This window comes from Artemia franciscana, chromosome 18, assembly GCF_032884065.1.
Source record: "Artemia franciscana chromosome 18, ASM3288406v1, whole genome shotgun sequence".
Lineage (NCBI taxonomy): Eukaryota > Metazoa > Arthropoda > Branchiopoda > Anostraca > Artemiidae > Artemia > Artemia franciscana.
The window spans coordinates 19,716,261-19,738,603 of record NC_088880.1 but is presented as its reverse complement, the minus strand read 5'-3'; the positions used below and the strand labels follow the sequence as shown (position 1 = coordinate 19,738,603).

The 22,343-nt window shown below is 34.9% G+C and overlaps 1 protein-coding gene and 1 long non-coding RNA gene across 4 annotated transcripts in view; both read left to right on the top strand.

Annotated features, from left to right (window-relative positions):
* The first annotated feature begins 1,084 nt into the window (after window positions 1-1,084).
* LOC136038362 (uncharacterized) lies at window positions 1,085-1,486 on the top strand. Its single transcript, XR_010620203.1, has 2 exons — window positions 1,085-1,391; window positions 1,445-1,486. It is a non-coding gene; the product is annotated as an uncharacterized LOC136038362 (long non-coding RNA).
* A 7,123-nt stretch (window positions 1,487-8,609) lies between these two features.
* LOC136038719 (uncharacterized) overlaps window positions 8,610-22,343 on the top strand; it is a 39,906-nt gene continuing 26,172 nt past the window's right edge. Inside the window, exons 1-2 of one of the 3 annotated variants that reach the window (XM_065722047.1) lie at window positions 8,610-8,726; window positions 20,087-20,225. In XM_065722047.1, coding sequence (XP_065578119.1) covers window positions 20,100-20,225 — 126 coding nt within the window. In that variant the 5' untranslated portion in view covers window positions 8,610-8,726; window positions 20,087-20,099. Of the gene's footprint in view, window positions 8,731-20,086; window positions 20,226-22,343 lie in introns of all 3 variants that reach the window. The other 2 variants (XM_065722048.1, XM_065722049.1) reach the window with 2 other exon arrangements.

The following is a 22,343-nucleotide window of genomic DNA, read 5'->3' as shown; positions in this document are numbered from 1 at the left end:
GGAATGTTCGATTAGCAATCAACAAAGCACCGGGACACAGGGAGTATAAATGACGACCAGGACATAAGTAAAAAAAAAAACTAAAAAAACTAAAAAGAAGGTAAAAACTACAAAAAAACTAAAAAGAAAAAAAAAACTAAAAACTAATAAAAAAACTAAAAAATCTAAAAATCTAAATAAACTAAAAAAGAAAAAAAATAAAAAAGGAAAAAAATAAAGGAGAAAAACAAAACTAAAAAACGAATGTATATACAGACCGGGACACCGGGATACAAATGACGACCGGGACACAGGGAATATAAATGACCATACATAAGCCATAATGACCAGGACATAAGTAAAAAATATAAATGACGACCGGGACACAGGGACACAACTACAACGGGGACGCCGGGGGCCACAGGGGGATATAAATGACGACCAAGACACCGGGACAGGGAATGTTCGATTAGCAATCACCATCAACAAAGCTCAAGGGTAATCATTAGAATCATGAGGTATAGATCTGAATACGGATTGTTTTCCCATGGACCATTATATGTTGCATGTTCAAGAGTCGGTAAACCTGACAATTTATTTATATGCACAGACAATGGGACAGCAAAGAATGTTGTATATTCGCAAGTTTTACGTAGTTAAAAACATATATATAATATATCTATCTATATTCACAGGTGGGACATAGGGACACAACTACAATGGCGCGTAACTAATATGGCGCGTAACGACTTACGCGCGCGGGGGGGCTTGGGGGGGCGCGAAGCGCCCCCACCAACTAGGTGTTGGGGTGGCGCGAAGCGCCACCCCAACAGCTAGTATATATATAAATGTAGTGTCCTTCCGTCGGTCTGTCTGTTACGCTATCTTTACCGTTACACTTTTACACGTTATTACCGTTATTACCGTTACGCGAGCTAAAAAATTTGAGGCTCTTTTTAAATTTTATTAAATTGCTTAAAATGTAAAAAACTGGTGATTGCACAAATACTTCAATATATTTTGACAATGGATTAAAGCAATTCGAAAACCTTAAAACAGAAAACCGAAAGTTTGAAGTTTAGTCTATCTATATATATAAAAAAAAGTTGTCTGTGTGTGGATCTGTGGATGGATCAGGTGACGTCATGTTTGTTCGCATATGACGTCTGAATTATTTCACACTAATACAAAAGAAGAAAAAAACTAAAAAAGGTAAAAACTACAAAAAAAACTAAAAAGAAAAAAAAACTAAAAAAGCTAAAAAACCAAAAAAAACAAAAAAAGGTAAAAATCTAATAACTAAAAAAAAACTGAAAAAAATAAAAAAAGGCAAAAACTACAAAAAAATAAAAACTAATAAAAAAACTAAAAAAGCTAAAAAACTAAAAAAACTAAAAAAAACTAAAAAAAAGGTAAAAAACTAAAAAAAAACTAAAAACTAAAAAAGAAAAAAACTAAAAAAAAGGAAAAAACTGAAAAATAAAAGAGAAAAAGAAAACTAAAAAAATATGAATAAATATATATAAAAATAAGTTGTTTGTGGGTTATGTCTGTCTGTCTGTCTGTCGAGTGACGTCGTGTTTGTCCGCATATGACGTCTGAATTATTTCACACTAATACAAAAGAAGAAAAAAAACTAAAAAAGGTAAAAACTACAAAAAAAACTAAAAAGAAAAAAAACTAAAAAAGCTAAAAAACTAAAAAAAAACTAAAAAAAGGTAAAAAACTAAAAACTAAAAAAAACTGAAAAAACTAAAAAAAGGCAAAAACTAAAAAAAAACTAAAAACTAATAAAAAAACTAAAAAAGCTAAAAAACTAAAAAAACTAAAAAAAACTAAAAAAAGGACATAAGCGAAACGCTCAGTTGTTAAGAATTGCTGAAACTCATCGATGCTACGATGCCCTACAATATCCTATCATTTTTTGGGATGGAGCCGACGGCTATCACTTTAATATTAAATTGATGAATCCAGCCACTAACAAAGAAATGAATAAGAAATGCAGTGCAATGCATTATTATTCCTATAGACTAATGATTCGGCAGGATGAAGAAAATTATATTTTAAAATGCCGTGAATTGTTTCACCAATTTATGGTTGATATGTATGCTAAAATTGAATCAGAACGTTGGCTATATATCCGCCTGAATCAGACCAAGCTCCGCTCTGAACAATACATTCATTTGCGAGATGCAGTTATAAATGACGGTAATACCACAAACGTTGGAAGATTAACAATTTTACCTTCGTCATATGTTGGCAGTCCCCGTCATATGCATGAATATGCTCAAGATGCTATTGCGTATGTTCGTCTCTATGGTCGTCCAGATTTATTTATTACATTTACATGTAATCAATCTTGGGACGAGATACTGCAGCTTTTACTTCAAGGACCATCGGCGGTTCATAGGCATGACATTACGGCACGTGTCTTCCGGCAAAAGTTAAAATCACTGATAAACTACCTTGTAAAACATGAAGTGTTTGGGTCAGTGCGATGCTGGATGTACTCAGTGGAATGGCAAAAACGAGGTTTGCCACACGCACATATACTAATCTGGCTACATAAAAAAATTACTTCAAACGAAATTGATGATGTGATTTCCGCTGAAATACCTGATAAAAATGTCGATAAGGGGTTACATGATATTATTGTAAAAAATATGATACATGGACCTTGCGGTGCACTGAACGAAAATTCACCATGCATGGCCAAAGGAAGGTGCACAAAGCAATATCCTCGACTTTTAGTACCCAAAACAATTACTGGCAATGATGGTTACCCACAATATAGAAGAAGATCTACTGAAGATGGCGGTAAAACAGCAATAATAAAGAAGCGTAACGGTACCACCATCGAAGTAGATAACCAGTGGGTTGTTCCATATTCCCCTTTATTATCAAAAACATTTAATGCACACATAAACGTTGAATACTGTAACTCCGTAAAGGCAATCAAATATATATGTAAATACGTCAACAAAGGCAGTGTATGTACAAAATAACATTTCCAAGTTAACGTCGGAACAAAAAGACATTTATGATACGATAATGCATTGTGTCGATAACAACGTTGGAGAAATTTTCTTTTTGGATGCGCCAGGAGGTACTGGTAAAACGTTTGTGATAAAACTGATTCTGGCATCAATTCGATCTAAAAATGATATAGCGTTGACAATTGCGTCGTCCGGAATAGCCGCAACATTGCTGCCTGGTGGAAGAACTGCTCATTCCGCTTTGAAATTGCCTCTGAACTTGCATTCTACAGAAACTCCCACGTGCAATATTTCCAAATCATCTGGGATGGGTAAAGTATTGCAGCAATGCAAACTTATTATTTGGGATGAGTGCACAATGGCACACAAAAAATCGCTCGAGGCTCTGGATCAATGCTTGAAAGATTTGCGAGGGAAGTCGAAACCCTTTGCAGCACCTTAATATTGCTTGCGGGAGATTTCAGGCAAACATTACCTATAATACCTAGATCAACTCCTGCAGACGAAATGAATGCTTGCCTGAAAAATTCTAATTTATGGGCACACGTAAAAACATTAAAATTAACTACAAATATGCGTGTCCGATTGCAAAACGATGACTCTGGTCAAACATTTTCAGATCAATTGCTGGCAATGGGAAACGGAAAGCTCCCAGTAGACTCAATTTCAGGACGTATACAACTACCTGCTGATTTCTGTAATTTAGTGACGTCCAAAAATGAATTGATTGAAAAAGTATTTCCGAATATTCTAAAAAATTATAAAAAATAACTAGCTGTTGGGGTGGCGCTTCGCGCCACCCCAACACCTAGTTGGTGGGGGCGCTTCGCGCCCCCCCCCAAGCCCCCCCGCGCGCGTAAGTTGTTACGCGCCATATTAGTTACGCGCCATTGTAGTTGTGTCCCTATGTCCCACCTGTGAATATAGATATATATATATATATATATATATATATATATATATATATATATATATATATGTTTTTAACTACGTAAAACTTGCGAATATACAACATTCTTTTCTGTCCCATTGTCTGTACATATAAATAGATTGTCAGGTTTACCGACTCTTGAACATGCAACATATAATGGTCCATGGAAAACAATCCGTATTCAGATCTATACCTCATGATTCTAATGATTGCCCTTGAGCTTTGTTGATGGTGATTGCTAATCGACCATTCCCTGAGTCGCCATCGTCATTTATATATCCCCCTGTGCACCCCGGCGTCCCCTTTGTAGTTATGTCCCTGTGTCCCGGTCGTCATTTATATTCCCTGTGTCCCGGTCGTCATTTGTGTCCCGGTGTTCCAGTCTGTGATTTCTCTTTGAGTGTCCCGGGCGTCATTTATATTCCTTGTGTCCCGGTGTCCCGGTCGTCATTTATATCCCCCTGTGCCCCCCGGCGTCCCCATCGTAGTTGTGTCCCTGTGTCCCGGTCGTCATTTATATTCCCTGTGTCCCGGTCGTCATTTGTATCCCGGTGTCCCGGTCTGTATATACATTCGTTTTTTAGTTTTGTTTTTCTCCTTTATTTTTTTCCTTTTTTCTTTTTTTTCTTTTTTAGTTTATTTAGATTTTTAGATTTTTTTTTATATGTATTAATATTTTTTTAGTTTTCTTTTTCTCTTATTTTTCAGTTTTTTCCTTTTTTTTAGTTTTTTCTTTTTTAGTTTTTAGTTTTTTTTTGTTTTTTACCTTTTTTTAGTTTTTTTAGTTTTTTTGGTTTTTTAGCTTTTATAGTTTTTTTATTAGTTTTTAGTTTTTTTTTAGTTTTTGCCTTTTTTTAGTTTTTTTCAGTTTTTTTTTAGTTTTTAGTTTTTTACTTTTTTTTAGTTTTTTTTAGTTTTTTAGCTTTTTTAGTTTTTTTTCTTTTTAGTTTTTTTTGTAGTTTTTACCTTTTTTTAGTTTTTTTCTTCTTTTGTATTAGTGTGAAATAATTCAGACGTCATATGCGGACAAACACGACGTCACTCGACAGACAGACAGACAGACATAACCCACAAACAACTTATTTTTATATATATTTCTTCATATTTTTTTAGTTTTCTTTTTCTCTTTTATTTTTCAGTTTTTTCCTTTTTTTTAGTTTTTTTCTTTTTTAGTTTTTAGTTTTTTTTAGTTTTTTACCTTTTTTTAGTTTTTTTTAGTTTTTTTAGTTTTTTAGCTTTTTTAGTTTTTTTATTAGTTTTTATTTTTTTTGTAGTTTTTGCCTTTTTTTATTTTTTTCAGTTTTTTTTTAGTTATTAGATTTTTACCTTTTTTTAGTTTTTTTTAGTTTTTTGGCTTTTTTAGTTTTTTTTTCTTTTTAGTTTTTTTTTGTAGTTTTTACCTTTTTTAGTTTTTTTCTTCTTTTGTATTAGTGTGAAATAATTCAGACGTCATATGCGGACAAACATGACGTCACCTGATCCATCCACAGATCCACACACAGACAACTTATTTTTATATATATAGAAGATAAATGGCTAAGTGAAAGAGCGATTCTCGCACCCAAAAATATAGACGTCCACGAAATCAACAATATTGTTTTGACCAAGATTCAAGACCAGGCAGTCCTTTACAAGTCAGTCGACACAGTTTTGGAACCAAATGAAGCGGTTAATTATCCATCTGAATTTTTAAATTCCATAGATCTTTCAGGGTTTCCACCACACGTGCTACAACTAAAAATAGGCGTACCAATAATATTGTTACGTAACATAAACCCACCAAAGCTTTGCACTGGCACTCGACTTGCCGTAAAAAAAAACAATGGAAAACCTAATAGAGGCCACAATCCTGACAGGGCCTTTTGAGGGTGAGGCTGTTCTTATTCCTCGCATTCCCATGATTCCAACAGATCTGCCTTTTCAATTTAAAAGATTGCAATTCCCAATTCGATTAGCATTTGCAATCACCATTAACAAAGCTCAAGGTCAATCATTAGAAAAATGTGGTATTGATCTTAATACTGATTGTTTTTCTCATGGACAATTGTACGTTGCATGTTCGAGGGTCGGTAAACCTGACAATCTATTTATATGCAGCGAGAATTGGACAGCGAAGAATGTTGTATATTCTCAAGTTTTACGCAGTTAATTTGTATTTCGGAACCAAATGAAGCGGTTAATTATCCATCTGAATTTTTAAATTCTATAGATCCTTCAGGGTGTCCACCACACCTGCTACAACTAAAAATAGGCGTACCAATAATACTTTTAAGAAATATCAACCCACCAAAGCTTTGCAATGGCACGCGACTTGCCGTAAAAAAAAAAAACAAAGGAAAACCTAATAGATGCCACAATCTTGACAGGGCCTTATGAGGGTGAGGCTGTTCTTATTCCTCGCATTCCCATGATTCCAACGGATCTGCTTTCTCAATTTAAAAGATTGCAATTCCCAATTCGATTAGCATTTGCAACCACCATCAACAAAGCTCAAGGGCAATCACTAGAAAAATGCGGTATAGATCTTAATACAGATTGCTTTACCAATGTACAATTGTATGTTGCATCTTTGAGGGTCGGTAAACCTGACAATCTATTTATACGCACAGACAATGGGACAGCGAAGACTGTTGTATATTCACAAGTTTTACGTAGTTAATTTGTATTGTATCTATCTATCTATCTATCTATATAAAAACGAGTTGTGTGTATGCATGTTTGTTTGTTTGTAAAAAGAGCGTTTGCATATGACGTCATTATTAGTACATACGGCTTTGTATATGGACAGACAATGGGAAAGCCAAGAATGTTGTATATTCGCAATTTTTACGTAGTTTGAAACACATATATAAATCTATCTATATTCACAGGTGGGACACAGGGACACAACTACAATGGCGCGTAACTAATATGGCGCGTAACGACTTACGCGCGCGGGGGGGCTTGGGGGGGGGCGCGAAGCACCCCCACCAACTAGGTGTTGGGGTGGCGCGAAGCGCCACCCCAACAGCTAGTATATATATAAATGTAGTGTCTATCCGTTACACTATCTTTACCGTTACACCGTTACACGTCATTACCGTTACACGAGCTCAAAAAATTGAGACTCTTTTTAAAAAATTGAGACTCGGAATAGAGAAAGAAACTGTTGTTTCGGTTTTACGATTTTAGTACGTTAAGAGGATCTGTACATCGAAAGTTAACACCGCGAGCGTCGCGATCGTAAAATTTTCAATTTCTTGGACAATACGCCTGCTTAATGTGGATATTTTTCTCGAGCTGTTTTCAAACTTTGTGATCGATTGATCGAAAATTTGATGTTTTCAAATTTTTCTCGAGTGGTTCACAAACTTTTCAACTCAGTTTCAACTGGAGGTCCCAAACTGGAATCAACATTCGCTTCATGCATATCCCTTTACTGAGTCCCCCCCATGGGAAATGAGTCCTCCAAGCTGTCAAGTAGAACTTATCTCTATTAGTAAAGATTTGATTCCTAATTATGAGATCCAGACTATTTTGGCTGAACACATCTCAAAGGCTTACCCCAACTATAGAAAAATATATACTGATGGATCCGTCCAGAGGGAAAGAGCTGGAGCAGGAGCATGTATCCCATCCCTGAATTTGAATATTTATTCTTCTCTCCCATTGGGATCTTCTATCTTGTCTGCTGAATTATGTGCCATCCGCCTGGCCTTGGATACTCTCATAAATTATAACATTGAATCTGAAAATATACTCTGTCTCTCCGACTCTAAATCAGCATTACTACTGATCCAAAATATTAATAGAATTGCTAATGACAAAGATTTATATAATATTAGAAGACAGCTTCTTAATCTAAGGATCAAGGAAAATGAAGTTTATTTTCAACATGTTCCTAGTCATAAAGGTATAAAATATAATGATATGGCTGATTCTCTAGCGGCAAAGGCTTCCATGTTATCTCCTAGTCCTTCCTCTGACCTCAATTCACGAGATATTATCAGGCAAAGATCCAAAGTTAATCACAGTACATTAATGTTATCTCCATTTCATACAAGATTAAATACAGTGCTATATTACCGGCTGAAATCAGGTGCCCTACTTCTAAATAGCTTGTTATTTAATTGGAAGCTACATCATTCCCCTTTATGCCGAATCTGCTTTTCAACAGAGGAAACAATCCAGCATATTTTATTTGATTGCCAGGCTCAGAGTGAGGAGACTGTTGCTCTTAAGCGTTTCTGCTCCTTGGCTAAGATTCCAAATACTTATACAGCTATCCTGGATTCTAACCTGCCATGGGAAATTGATCGTAAGATATTTAAGGCAGCAATTGATCCCTTAAAGAAGAGAAATATTGTTTAATAAGGATTAAAGCTTGAAGAAGTCAATTTTTAATGGGAGGCGATTTATCCATAGTTTTTGATTGTGCAGAAGAGAGCGGGAATGAGTAGGAAGAGCCGTATTGGTACCGGCCGGCCTAGTGCCTTAAACTGCTGGGGACAGGTTGCTCAGGTACTCGCACTTCCCACAATCAATAACAGTCTATTATTGTTCATAATCGTATATATCCATTGTTTGCAGACTGGAGGAGAATAGCGCTTCCAGTAGCTAGTTTTTCTGAAGAAGAAGTCAAAGAGGTGAAAGGAATTGTTGTTAGTCCGTATACCTCCCTACAATTTTTGGAACTGGAACTGGAAACTTTGTGAACCACTTTACGAACGCCGTCTGAGCCGTCCATAACCCTAGTAGTAAGGATAGATTGACCATCTATAAGAAGAAAGGGAAGAAAAAAGTCTAGCATGACATCAGAAATAAAGTTTTGAACAAAGTTTGTAGGTCAAGGCTAATAATATTATCCCCTGAGACAAAATTTTATAGAGTTTAGGCTAATCTGAATGAAATGCTGTAAATCTAAAAAGTAGTCTAATACCTTTAGAGTTTTTATATAAAACATAGTTTGTTTGCTCTCTGATAGGAAATGTCATGATAAAGTAAAATTAGGGTAAAATCCAATTTTAGATACTTTTGTTGCCTTGGAAAGCGTTAGATCAGAAATATAAGACTTTCAGTATTGAATCCAGGGCCAAAACCATATTCTGTGAAGGTGTTGTCAAGATTCTATGTTAACCCTCTTCTGGTTTAAAAGTCTTAAAAATGTACCTATTGAATCTTTTAATAAAGCAACATTTTATCTTAATTTTTGTTATTGTTTTAAAGTTTATCAAAGGTCAGAACCCTTTAGAGAGAGAAGGAGTAGGCTACAAGTTGGTAGCCTACCTCAAAATATCTTCCCAGGAGATGCTTTAGTCTGTAGACCCATCTCTGAAAGTTTCATTTTCTTAACCTAACCCCTCTCCAAGATAAAGTAAACTAACTAAGCTAGAATTTTACCAAAATTAGAACATTAAGGCTCCTTATTTTATGTTCCTTTTCAACATAGTAGTTGGTACATGTACATGGTAGCCTACACTCCCCCCCCCTAATTAACCCAGGTATATGCTAGGCTACATAAGCTAGAAGTTATCCAGTTTAGCCTAAGTGCCTGCTTGAACATTAAATAAAAAATACTATGATATTTTGAATAAATGAAAAGGGGGTAAAAGTCTTGTTAATTGACTTTTTGCTATATCAGAAAGGGTTTACGTTAGGAAAATGAAACTTTCAGAGATGAGTCTACCAACTAAAGTATGTCCTGGGAAGGTATCTTGAAGCAACTACCTCTACTCCTTCTTCCTCTAGAGGGCCCTGACCTTTGACAACCTTTAAAAATGTGTGTTATAAAATGAAACTTTGCAAAATAGATCTTCTGCTCAATTGAAGTACAACAAAATTGTTTTCAGCTTCATAACTTTGCTCAGATCCATTTTATAAGGTTTTAAAGATATGCAAATACATTTCCTAAATTTTGAAAAACAAACAAAGACATGGCTCAAAATTCTACTCAAATAACAGGAATTGCATTTTCAGGACTCAGGACAAATAAAAAGCAACTAGTAACTGAAAATTAAGGTAAAATGTTGTTTTGTCAAAATTTTAATAGGTATAGACCTGTCATGTTGGCAAATTTCAGGGCCCTCTAGAGGGCCCTGAAGGAGTAGAGATGGGCAATTTAAAATATCCTCCCAGGACATACTTTAGCCTGTAGACCCATTGCTGAAAGTTTCATTTTTCTAGCCTAAACCTTTTCCAAGATAGCAAGAAGTCAATTCCCTAGAATTTTACTGAAAAGGGGGAATAATAATAGAATGACTTTATATGGGACCATCAAAGGGTGATGGGATATTACCACAAAAACAATCATCATTGGCAATAGTACTGCCTAAGTGAAGAGTGATATGGCCACAATGTATTATTTATTTATATTTTTGTTGTTTTTTTGTTTTTGATTTGTCTTAATCCAGACACCTTCTATCAAAGGAATTTTGGTAGAAACTCCAAAAGGGCTCATTCAATTGGAAGCTGAAAGGGTTAGTGCCCTTTTTAATGGTCAAAAACTATTGGAGGGCTACTATCCCCCCCCCCTCCAGTGTCCACCATTTCCCCAAACATGTCCAATCAAAATTTTGAGATAATAATTTTGTTCAATGTAGTTGAAAGGTCCATACAATTGTGTGTTGGAGGATGACAACTCCTCACAGCCTGTAGAACATGGGCTGTATTTATGCCCTTGGAACATATAAGGTTTTTGTAGAAAGGGTGGCTGTAGGAACTTTGGAAGGGGCTCATGGGATTGCTAATAAGAAGTTCTAGTGCTATTTTTAAGATTCAGTGTGATTGGAGGGCAGATGACTACCTCCACACCTAGTATTTTACCAAATTATATCTGATAGAAATTTTGCAATGACCATTATATGTTGTAGAAACTTCAAATAGGGCTTATTCAATTGGAAATCAAAAGGGCTAGTGCCCTTTTTAATATTTAAATTTGATTGGATAGCAACCAATCTCCCTGTGCCTACCATTTCTCTAAACACATCCAATGAAAATTTTGAGATAGCCATTTTGTTCAGTCTAGTTAAAAGGTCAGGAAATTTTTGCTTTGAGGATGACAACCCCCACATCCCTTAGGGTGAGGGTTATAATTTATACCCCCTGGGTATATAAGGTTTTTTCTTTTATAGAAAGAGTGGTTATGAACTTTAGAGGGGGGCAATTGGATTTGTAATCAGAAGTTCTAGTGTCTTTTTTAAGATTCAAAGTGATTAGAGGATGGATCCCCCCAACCACCTCTTATTTTCCCAAAATGCATCTGATAAAAATTTTGAGATTGCTATTTGTTGTTGTAGAAACTTCAAAAAGGGCTCATTTGATTAGAAATTGAAATTACTAGTGCCCTTTTTAATAGCCAATAGTGATTGGAGGGCATATAAGCTTTATGTGGGAAGGGTGGTTGTATAAACTATAGAGTGGGCTAATTGGATAAGAGATCAGATGTCCTAGAGCACTTTTTAAGATTCAAAGTGATCAGGGGACAGCCCCACCCCCTTTTGTGTTTTCCCTAAATCTATCCAATAGAAATTTTTAATAGCTATTTATTGAAAAATAGTCCCAAGATCGTATAACAAGGCCATTGGGGTTGACAGAGTCTGCTGGTAAGGGTTGTAAGTTAGCATAAAAGGTTTTTATGGAAGGTGTGGCTGTTGAACTTTAGAAGAGGCTATTTTGATAGGAAAAGTATAATTCTAGTTCCCTCAAAGAGTCAAATATGGTGGAGAGCAACTCCCTGCAAAAATGCATTCAATTAAAATTCTGACATAGCCATTTTATCACCAATAGGATAAAGGCACCAATGATTTGACAGTGCAATTATGGAACCACTGTTGAAATTTTCCTTCAAAACAGGATAACTCTGCTTAGTTGTGACTTGGAACACCATCTCTTGAAGCCTTCGTTATATTTTGACAATGGAAAACATGGACAGCATATCCAAGACACCCAGATAAAAAAAAAAGAATTTTCAATTCATTCAGTTTCCTGTTTTTGACACAAAGAGAGTTCCTGACAATTTTTTAGCTATGTAATGTTCAGACTGTCATCACTTGGCTATTTTTTGGCAAAAGAAGTTGGGATTAGTACCAATGCATCTGATCTTCTCCAAAATGTAGCCATATTGGCTTTTTCTTGATAAAATGAAATTAAAATGGCAGCATATGAATGCACTAGGATCCATCAACAAGTATTCCCCAAGTATTTTGACAAATGTCAAATTGGGTTCTGACTTACATCATAAACAGGTAACTTTTGTGTTCTGTCAAATTTGTAGGTGAAAACGCTCCTATTTAAGAAAATTGGAGTATTTTACTCTTTTCTGATAAAACTTGAAACTTCTAATCAAATAGTTAGATTTGCAGATATTTTTCTACATACTGAGACCCTTTTCAAACCAAAACTCTTCAAATTAAGCCTTCTGGAGTAGAAAAGGGTCTTTTTTTTTTTTACAAAAAACCATTGAATCATTGGTACCTTTACCCTAGTCCAAAAATTATATAACAATGTCTTTACAGTGAATACCACCCCCCAGACCCCATGGGCAAGGAATGTAAGTTATGTCCTGGGGTATATAAAGTTTCTATGGAATGGGCATCATATAGGCTACACTTTGGATTAGATGGAGCTCATTTGATTGGAAGTCAGAAGTTTTAGTGCCCTTATTAAGAGTCAAAAGTGGATAGAGGGCAATCACCCTCCCTCACAGCCTATCATTCCCCAAAATACATCCAATCAAAATTTTAAGAGAGCTATTTTGTCCAGCAATGTTAAAAGGTCCAGTAACTATGTTTTTGGGGATATCAACCTCCCCACAGTCCTCAGGACAAGGGCTGTAAGTTTGCCTTCCAGAGAATAATGAGGGGAGTGTTGAACTAAATCAAAACATGTTACGTGTATGAGTTGTCAAAAGGGTGTAACAGAGTAATAAGTGAGCATATTCATTTGGAAAATTAAGGAAATGATAGGGGAGATGATGAAAAAGGCAATATTTGCAAGCTACCAATATTGCCACACTACTGTATTTACAGTACTGAGGGCAAATTTGAACACAATCAAAAGACATTATATGCATGCATCTTGTCAACATAGCATATCTTAATTGTAACTTTCAGAGAATGTTTAAAGGAGAAGATCATCTCACCAAAAGGCAATATGTTCACATTACTGATAAATCTACTGTTACTACTATATTTACCACTACTATTACTACTTCTGTTGCAGCTACTTGTAAGACTAATTAGCATTGAGATGAAAATTTCAAGAAGTATATGTACATACAGGCTATCAAAAGGACATATCAGCAATGTTATGACAATGGCTAACTGCATAAAGTTGAAACTTCCAGAACTTGATGTGAGGGATGCTCTACTGACTAAAAGGCAATATGTTAATACTGTTGCAGCTAGTAGTAGTACTGTGACTACTATTACAACCGTGCCTAAGGGTAAGAAGGTGAAGCTATCAAGGAATTTTGGGGTGGGAAGGTGAACTGAATCACAACACATCATCTTTATGCAGGTTGGCAAAAGAGTTTAACAGCAATATCTTAGGAACAGTTTTGTGTGTGAAGTTGAAACTTTATGGGCTTATTGTGAAAGATGTTGAACTAATTAAAAGAAAAAATTTGCATCCTAATGTTACTGGTTCTACTATTGCTATTATTACTACTTCTATTACTTATTCTGCCACTAAACTGTTTGGTGTGTGCAGTTGAAACTAACAGGGCTTGTTTTGAGGAATGTTCAACTGACCAAGAGAAAATATTTGCATCCTAATGATGCTGCATCTACTCATACTACAACTACTGTTACTATTATTACTACTACTGCCACTAGAGCTTAGGCTACTACAATTAATTCTACTGCTAGACTGCTACTACTGCTATTGAAATAAAGGGTATTGAGGCAAAAAATTTGGGATGCATAGAAATTCCATGGAACTAATTTGAAACACACTATACCCACACAGGTTGTCAAGCAGACATCAGAAAAGGTTCAGGAACAGTTGATGGCATGAGGCTGAAACTTTCAAAGTTTGTTGAAGGGAATGTTTAAGAAACCAAAGGTACTATGTGCATACTGCTACAACTATTGCTACTGCACAAGCTAAGGGTATTGAGATGAAGCTTCTAAGGAATATTTAGGCAGACGTTGAATTAAATCAGTATAAATTATGAGCATGTGGGCTTTCAAAAAGGCGACAGAGCAATATCTGAAGAACAACTTATATAAATAAATTAGACCTTCAAGGGTAAGTTGTGGGGGATTTTGAACTAGCCAGAAGGCACTTCGTGTATACTTTTAATGCTGCCATTACAGTTACAATAACTAATGATGTTAAGGGTACTAAAGTTAAACGTGTAGGGAATGTTTAGGAGGGGCATTGAAGCATTATTATAGGCAACATTACTCTATAATAGCCATAAATTCAGCATTGTAGAACTGCTCAGCAACTATGTCTTTAGGGATGTTGGGCATTTCCAACCTCCAGAATTCTGCAATTGGACCATTATGCTCTAAAACTCAATTTTGCTTTAAACTAAATGAAAAGACATTGCATATATGGTTGCCAATAAGATACCTCAGCAGTATATTAATAATGACTGGGGGTATAAAGTTGAAACTTTTGGGGCTACTACTATTACTACTTCTATTCTTACAATTTATATAAATAAAAAGAATATAAGTGTATCCAGGTTGTAAGTGTGTCCAGGTTGCAGTAAGAGCATAGATAGAATCTTTTGGGAATGATATTAAGTCTTATTTTGTAGTTTAGGAGTTACAAAATTAAATAAAAAAATACTGTTTGTGTCAGGGTTAAAAATTGTTGAAGAAGTTGCTCCAAGATACAACTAGCAACCCAAACTGTGGATTCTTACAGAAAAACATCTAAAAGATATAAAACAATATGAAAAAAACTATGTCAATAAAAAACAAACAGAAATGAATTTAAACAACTTTTTCCATAAAACGTGTTTTCCAAAAAAAAAGTAAAGAGCTCTATTAAGCCAAAAATGAGCAGAAATAGAGTCAAATAATATTCTAAGCATAAAACTACCACAAATGACTATCAATGAGTAACTGAAACTAAAAAAAAACAACAGAAATTACAATAAATATCCAAGTCAAACTCAAAACAAGCAAAAATTAACATGAGTAGGACTAATAACCTCCATGCCTTCTCAGGACCACCACATAATTTACACTTTACCAAAAACAAAGTTTTTATTTGAAAAACTTTTTTTGTGGAAAACCTTACTTTAGACTGTAGTTCCACCTGAGGCACTGAGGGCATCAAGGAGGAGCATCAATCTTTCCTCATGTTTGCTGCTACAGTGATGTCCTCCCATTTTGGTAGAATAGAGGTGTGCAGGTTTTGCTGATCCCTTTGGTTGGTCCAGTGCAGTGTGGTTTTCTGGGTCTTCCCTGGCAACACGTTCCTAGTGGTTGCCAGTGTAAAGCAGCTTTTGAGAGTCTATGGTCATCCGTATGTAGGACTTGGCTCAAATATCTCCACCTTCTGTCTCTGATAATGTTGATTATTATAGATTGTTGAGTCATTTCACAGATGGATTGGTTTTGTCATCTCCTGTAACTAGTGGATGTTCAATATACTATGAAGACACAAGTTTTCAAAAGCCAGGACTCTTCTCTCTTGTTTTTGATTCAGGTGCCATGTTTCTGCTGTTTAGAGTAGTTTTGACACAGCATTGCTGTTGAAAAGGTGTAGCTTCAGGTGCAGAGAAAATATCTGAGATCTAAATACTTGACATATTTTCTTGAAGGTGCCTTTTGCTGGTCCTATTCTGGTGAGTACTTCTTTTGTTGTCAATCCAGCAGTTTTCTCAGCATTCATGTGTAGGCAATATGGTTTGCCTTTACTGTAATCTCGTCAAGTAGTTCTTGAAGCCGCTTTTTGCTTGACACAAGTACTGCTAAGTTTTCTGCAAAGTCAATATCATTGACCTTGACTTAAGGGCTTAATCTGATGTCTCCTGTCCCTGTGTTCTGCAGGATGTAATCAACCACTATTCCATAAAGTAATGGCGATAGAACACAACCCTGTTTTACCCCTGTCAAAATCCGGAAGAAAAAGTTCGGCCCTCTGGTTTCTTGATGCAATATTCACCATTCTCATACATGTTGGTAATAGTTGTCACTGTGTTTTCAGGGATTCCATAGTGGATGAGAATCTTCCACTAACTACAGAGTTGAATGCCTTCTCAAAGTCCACAGAGATCATGTAAATCTTTGAATGCCACTCTGCTTTCTTCAGTATGAAGTCAAAGTGTATAAAATAACGTTTGCATATGAGCAATTTGGCCAAAAGCCATACTGTTCGTCTTGGAGATGATGATAAGTTGTGTTAGGATCCTGTTTGTGGAAAAAGTTATTTAAATTAATTATAAGATGGTATTAAATAAGGAGAAAATAAGTCCTACTCTTTTTGTTTTATAATGTTGCACTGTCATCCAGTAGTACCTTAAAAGCAAGCTTTTTTCTATTTTTAAGCAGCTTATTTGACTGGATCCTTCCCACTTCAGCCTCCAACTTTCAAGTCTCACCTTTTTCCCATTTCATATTCAAATCATGTTTTTTTTTGTTTTGTTTTTTGCCCATTTCATATAATTTAGAATTCACTTCACTTGATATTATTTTCTGTGCAATCACCTATCGTACACTTCCACAAAATAGATCAACTAGATAAACTATCAAGTATACTGAGTATACAAATGAAATCTTTAAAAATGTATTGTGGTCAAAAGTATGACCATGTTGTGGTATATCCTGTTCTGATAAAATGTCTGAAACCTTTTAAAATTTAACTGGATCAAAGGTATGACTTTGTTGTGGAACCATAATTCCATTGAATTACTTTTCTTTTCAAAGGATTGTGTCCTTGATAAATGAAAGGATGCCAGCAGAATCTTAGGGGGGAGGGCTAGGGATCTAATAGTGAGCTAAACAGTTTCCATTTGGATGATGGAAACTTAATTGTTGGGAAAAGTTTTAGCTATCAGTTTTGTTTGGACAGCAGAAAAAACCTATTTTTTTTTTTTTCTAAAGATCTCTGATGACAACATGGATTGGTAATTAAAAGAAGAAGAAGCAATTTGCTCTAATATCTACATATTTATTTGTGATTTGATTCCCATGACATCTATTAAGTCTTGCGTGATTTCATACTAAAAATTTTATCCTCATAGCACAAAATTATCACCTAATACCTGTGGATAAGAGTGGTTCTCTTGAAGGAAACACAGTAACACTGCAGAATTATAGCTCTTCTAAAGGAAACACTGTAAAAGAAAAAGAGTAGCATCTTTAGAGTTCTAATTTTATGCCCTTTATTTTCCCCATCTCCCTAATGGTCCCAGGTATAGTCCAAGGCTATAATGTATTAAAGGTAATTATTTTGGTGGGGAAAAAATGTTTTCCCACTTTAGTAAATAAGACAGATAAGCACTTGAATAAGGCATTGACCCCTACTCACCCATCCAATCACTTAGGACAAACAGTACAACCAAAAACAAGCAAAACTCAGGACTAAAACTAATGACATTCTTGCAGGAAGAAGTAGACTGGATCCCAGGTAGTAATGGTTAATCAACAGTAATAGTAATCAACAGTAATGGCTACAGACTGCTGTAATTTTGCACGCATAACAATCTAGTTATAACCAATACAGTATTTGGCCATAAACTGGCCCAAAAGTTGTCACGGTAGGCTACTCACGTGACGGTAAGACAGCCAACCTTATTGATTTCCTAAAATTGCTGCAATTTTAGGAAAATATTGATTAAATCACTATATGAAAAAAATTGATAAAAATGAGTGTGGTAATTGTAGATGCCTTAGCTTGGTTTTTTATAGGAAGCAAATTACTTAGTATGAAGAAACTTTTTAGACTTAGAGATGTTCTAGACATAGTTTTAAGAGAAGAGGAGTGTTCTTTTAGGAAAGAGTAAAGATGTGTCAACCAAATTTTCTCTCTTAGGTTAATAATTGAGAAGTCTCTGAGTCACCAGGCCCCTGTAGTCCTTGGTTTTCTAAATCATTAGCAAGAAGTTGATTCAGCCAATAAAAGAGCTTTAGGAAAGGTCCTATCCTTGTATAGTATACCAGATAAACATATTAAAGTGATTAGTACTATGTATAAAAATAACAATGCTACAGTTAAGGTAGGAAACTAGGTTAGTAGCTGGTTCCATATTGAATCAGGAATTCAGCAGGATTGCATTCTATCCCCATTTATATGGACTTGATCTTATGAAACATGGCAAAGGCTGTGGGAGAGTATAGTATCAGATGGGAAAGTAAAACCCTCCTAGACTGATTATGCTTATGATTTTAGTATCCTAAATGAAAATATTAGAAAAAATGAATGATTTTTTGGAAATGTTGAAGGGTCATGGTACAAGAATAGGCTTGAAAATTGACGTTACAAAGGCTAAATTTTTTAAGACTGGGAATAAGTGAAGGTAAAGAAGTGATGTTGAGTATCAAGAAGATCAATCAAGTATATAGCTTCACTGGCTTAGATGGCGTCATTAGTAAAGATAGTAAATGCAGTGGGGATATTAAAAGTAGGATAACCAGGGTGTTTTTCACAGATGAAGAAGGTTTTAGAAGAAAGGAAGATAAGTTTGCAAACCAAAATCAGCATATAGGGAGCTACATTGATGACAGTGGTCAAGTATGGCTCTGAGACATGGGCACTAAAAAAATAGAGGAAGATTTATTAGAAGTTTTCCAGAAGAATTGTCTATTGATTGTTTGGACCACATTTCAAAGAGTGACCAGTACAATAAATGTGGCTCTTACCTGTTTTCTTAGGCTATATGACAGAAAGGTTGAAATGGCTAGCACTCATTTTGCTGATGATGGATGACATATTGCTAAATATTGTCCTTTTTGGTTAACCACCTAAGCCCAAACAAAAAGCAGGTTTACTCTAAATCAGTTGGGAGGAGGTTGTAAGGAAGAATTTGGGAGGGTGTAATGAGAGAGGCTTTAAGTAGATTGAGTAGGAACATGCATAGCTATATTGGCCTCGTGTGGCTTGGTGCTGCATTGAATTGTTAGCAGTAGTAGTAATAAAAAAATAATTCATATCTTAAAATAAAACTCCATTCTGATATGTTTGTAAATATGTATAGTAAATCCATTGGTTAAAGGGTGTAACTTTTTAAATCTGATTACTGTGGTTTCTATAAAATCAAACAAAATTTCATATATAAAATAGGATTTAGAAACATGGATAGAAATTGAAACAAAAGAGATGTTTTGTGTGATTAATTGAAATTTGCTATATGTTATAAAATAAGAATCTCATCACTTCTAATCTCAGTTTTGTATATAGTTTAAGGCTACATTTGAGACCTGTAGATGGGGGGGGGGGGGTATGAATTTTCCTAGACACCAACTATAAACATCACAAAGAACATAAAATTAGAAATTGAAAGGTACTCCCCTTTTTGTTTTATAGTGTCTCCTTCAGAAGGGCCCTAACTTTATGGTGCTACTGAAAACACTATACAACAAAAAGATTAGTAAATTACCATTTGATTACAAACTATTCCAGTACCCTCCCCCCTTCCCACCTACTGAGGCCTGACATAAACCCAAACTATATGCAAAGCTCTGATGATTTTGTGGGTTTGCCATTGTTTTAGCACTTATTTTTCTTAAGCTATTGATCCATGAAGTTATAAAGGCGATTTGGTAAAGTTCTAGTTGAGAGTCTTCGTGCTATTTTACAAAGTAATTGAGTCAAGTAAATCAAACTGTCAGGAATAAATGCGGAGCCTAAAATATACCTAAAACGAGGTATTATATCTACTTTTTCCTTATTTCTATGGCTTAGAAGATAGCATACATGATAGGTCTATACATATATCAATTTTGACAGTAAACGTTTTACCTGTCTTTCAGGTTTTCAGTCTCCTATCATTTGGTCTAGATCTAAAAATGTAATTCCTATTATTCCAGCAGAATTTTAAGTCATTTTAAGGCTCCTACATAAGTTGAAGAAAGGATTTCAAATCTATAAAACTTCGTAAATGAGGATTGAGCAAAGATATGAGGTGCTTAAGTATTATAAGCTAGGTTATATTTAAATTTAATATCTAGAGATTCTATTAATTGTCAGTATCTTGTTTTCTTGTTGTAATCATAGTTCTAAATACTGATTTCCTTTATAGATCTGAACAGAATATGGTCCTTCATGCTTGTAATTGTTTGAATGTCAAAATTGATCTTGGTACCACCCTTACATGTCTTGAAGAAGTTGGAAAAACGCTTTTAAATGATGAGGAAAAGTCCAATACATTCTTTAAAAAGGTAAAGATGTAACATTGCTTATCATTTCAAATGTATGTTAAAGTTTTCTGAAAATTGCCAAGGTCAAGGTGGGGTAGACTGGTTATAATACCAACTTTTCATTTTTATTTCTCACCTGTATGTTATCAAATCCACAATTTCCACCTTCTATTTGCTTGCAGCAGGTAAAGACTGTTCACTGTATACCTAAAATTTAGTACTAATAATGGAACGCAGTATTACATGTAATCAAAGTAAAGAGTTCTATTTTTAATCTTAAGGAACCAAAAAACTAAAAGTTTTCCATGAAAAGTGATGAACAAATTTAAAATGAGTATAATTTGCTTGTATAAGATACAAAAATTAAAATAAACATAATATTTTTATGAACGAATGATTGGAATCTAAAAAAAGAAAAAATCCCGAAAAAAGTGTAACATTGCTCCCCCCCCCAAAAAAAAAAATTAATTAGTGTAAGCCCATAAGTAATACCTTTAATGTCAAATCATCCTATCCAAGTTAGAAACACCAAGATATGTGACGGATTAACTAATTGTCATAAAGGATATTTTAATTGGGAATAGGTATCTAAAAGAAATGGTTTTTAGAAATTTTGAAAATAGAAAGAAAAAATTACATCGATCAATCGTTGTATTTGTAACCCAAAAGAAACCACAAGGGTTCAAAATGGAATGAAAAAGAGGAAAAAATAAGTGCACAGAAAATACCATGCTTTTCAAATAACATCACTAACAAATAATCTACTGACAAATAGCATCTATGGACAAGAATAAGCCTACTGTAACAGGATTTATAAGGGACGCTTAATCTTAGTTTCTTACTTAGATGTGTGATAAGGAATACCATTGTCGATTTTATAATATCTCCTATTGGAAGGCCAAGATATCTTATGCAAGAAGATAATCAAATGTTGTTATTTCCCAATTGTACGCATTCAGCATTAGCTTATGATTTGCTAGCAAGAACGTTGGTCAGTAGCAAGAAACTTCAGAACAATTTCGGTACGCACCCTACTAAGCACATAAAAATTTTCCTCAACAAACGGTACTATTCTACTTAAATGTAAAATGCCATTGGTGTAATCGAGCATGGAGAGGTCTAGTATTTTAAAAATAAACTGATTTTAATCTTTTTGGGGTTCAGTCATACTAATATTATACAAGGAGGGTGAAGTGGCCCTACCCTGGCTGATTCCTTTCCGAACTTATATTACAGCTCTATAAATAATATTATCATCACAGGTAGGTATTTTCACGAAACACATGGCCTAGCCTATATATTTTCAACCATTTGCATAACTGAGTTATCAAAACTTCACTGCTGTGCACTGTACAATAATTGGAAACAGATATCAAATTTGAAAGCACAAAAAATGTCACAAAAATCACAAAATGTCACAAAAGCACACATCACAGCACAAATCACAACACAAAACGCGCACATCAAAAAGCACACAGCACACATCACAGCACAAAAAGCACAAAAAATGTCACAAAAAAGCACAAAAATGCACAAAACTTGCAGGGAGAGGGACCCACTGCTGGAAACATTACTCTCTGTAGCAATCAGTACATTAGCAAGCAGATAATTTAACCTTTCTTAAAATAAAACTGTAACCTATCTTAAAACCAAACTGGTTATGCATGGTAAAACAAGCCTAATTTGCTTCCTTAATAACTAGTAGCTCTGGCAACTTCCAAAGAACAAACGAAATTGTTATAGACCTATAAGATCAGCACTGCCTGTTATCTTTACTCTTATTTATAATAGGAGTCAATATACCAATGCAAGAAAGATTTGGGAGCAGATCCAGAGTTAAAAATAATTTGGTATAATAGGTAGATATTGCAAAAGCTTATCGCTTGCTTATAGTAAGTTTAAACTGCATAACGGATCGTTTCTACCAGAGAACTTCTTACAAAGGTGGTTTATAGCACGATAAATATCAGGGACCAAATTACAAAACTGATACCTGATCCAGCACCTACAAGAATGTGCGCTAGTAGAGATTTGTTATGGGTAACTAACACATGATGAAGAGTAAAAGGTTTACAAGTGAAATTGTTCATCCAGTCGCTCTCACTTGGTGATTTATTGGGCCTTTTTTTCTTCTATAAA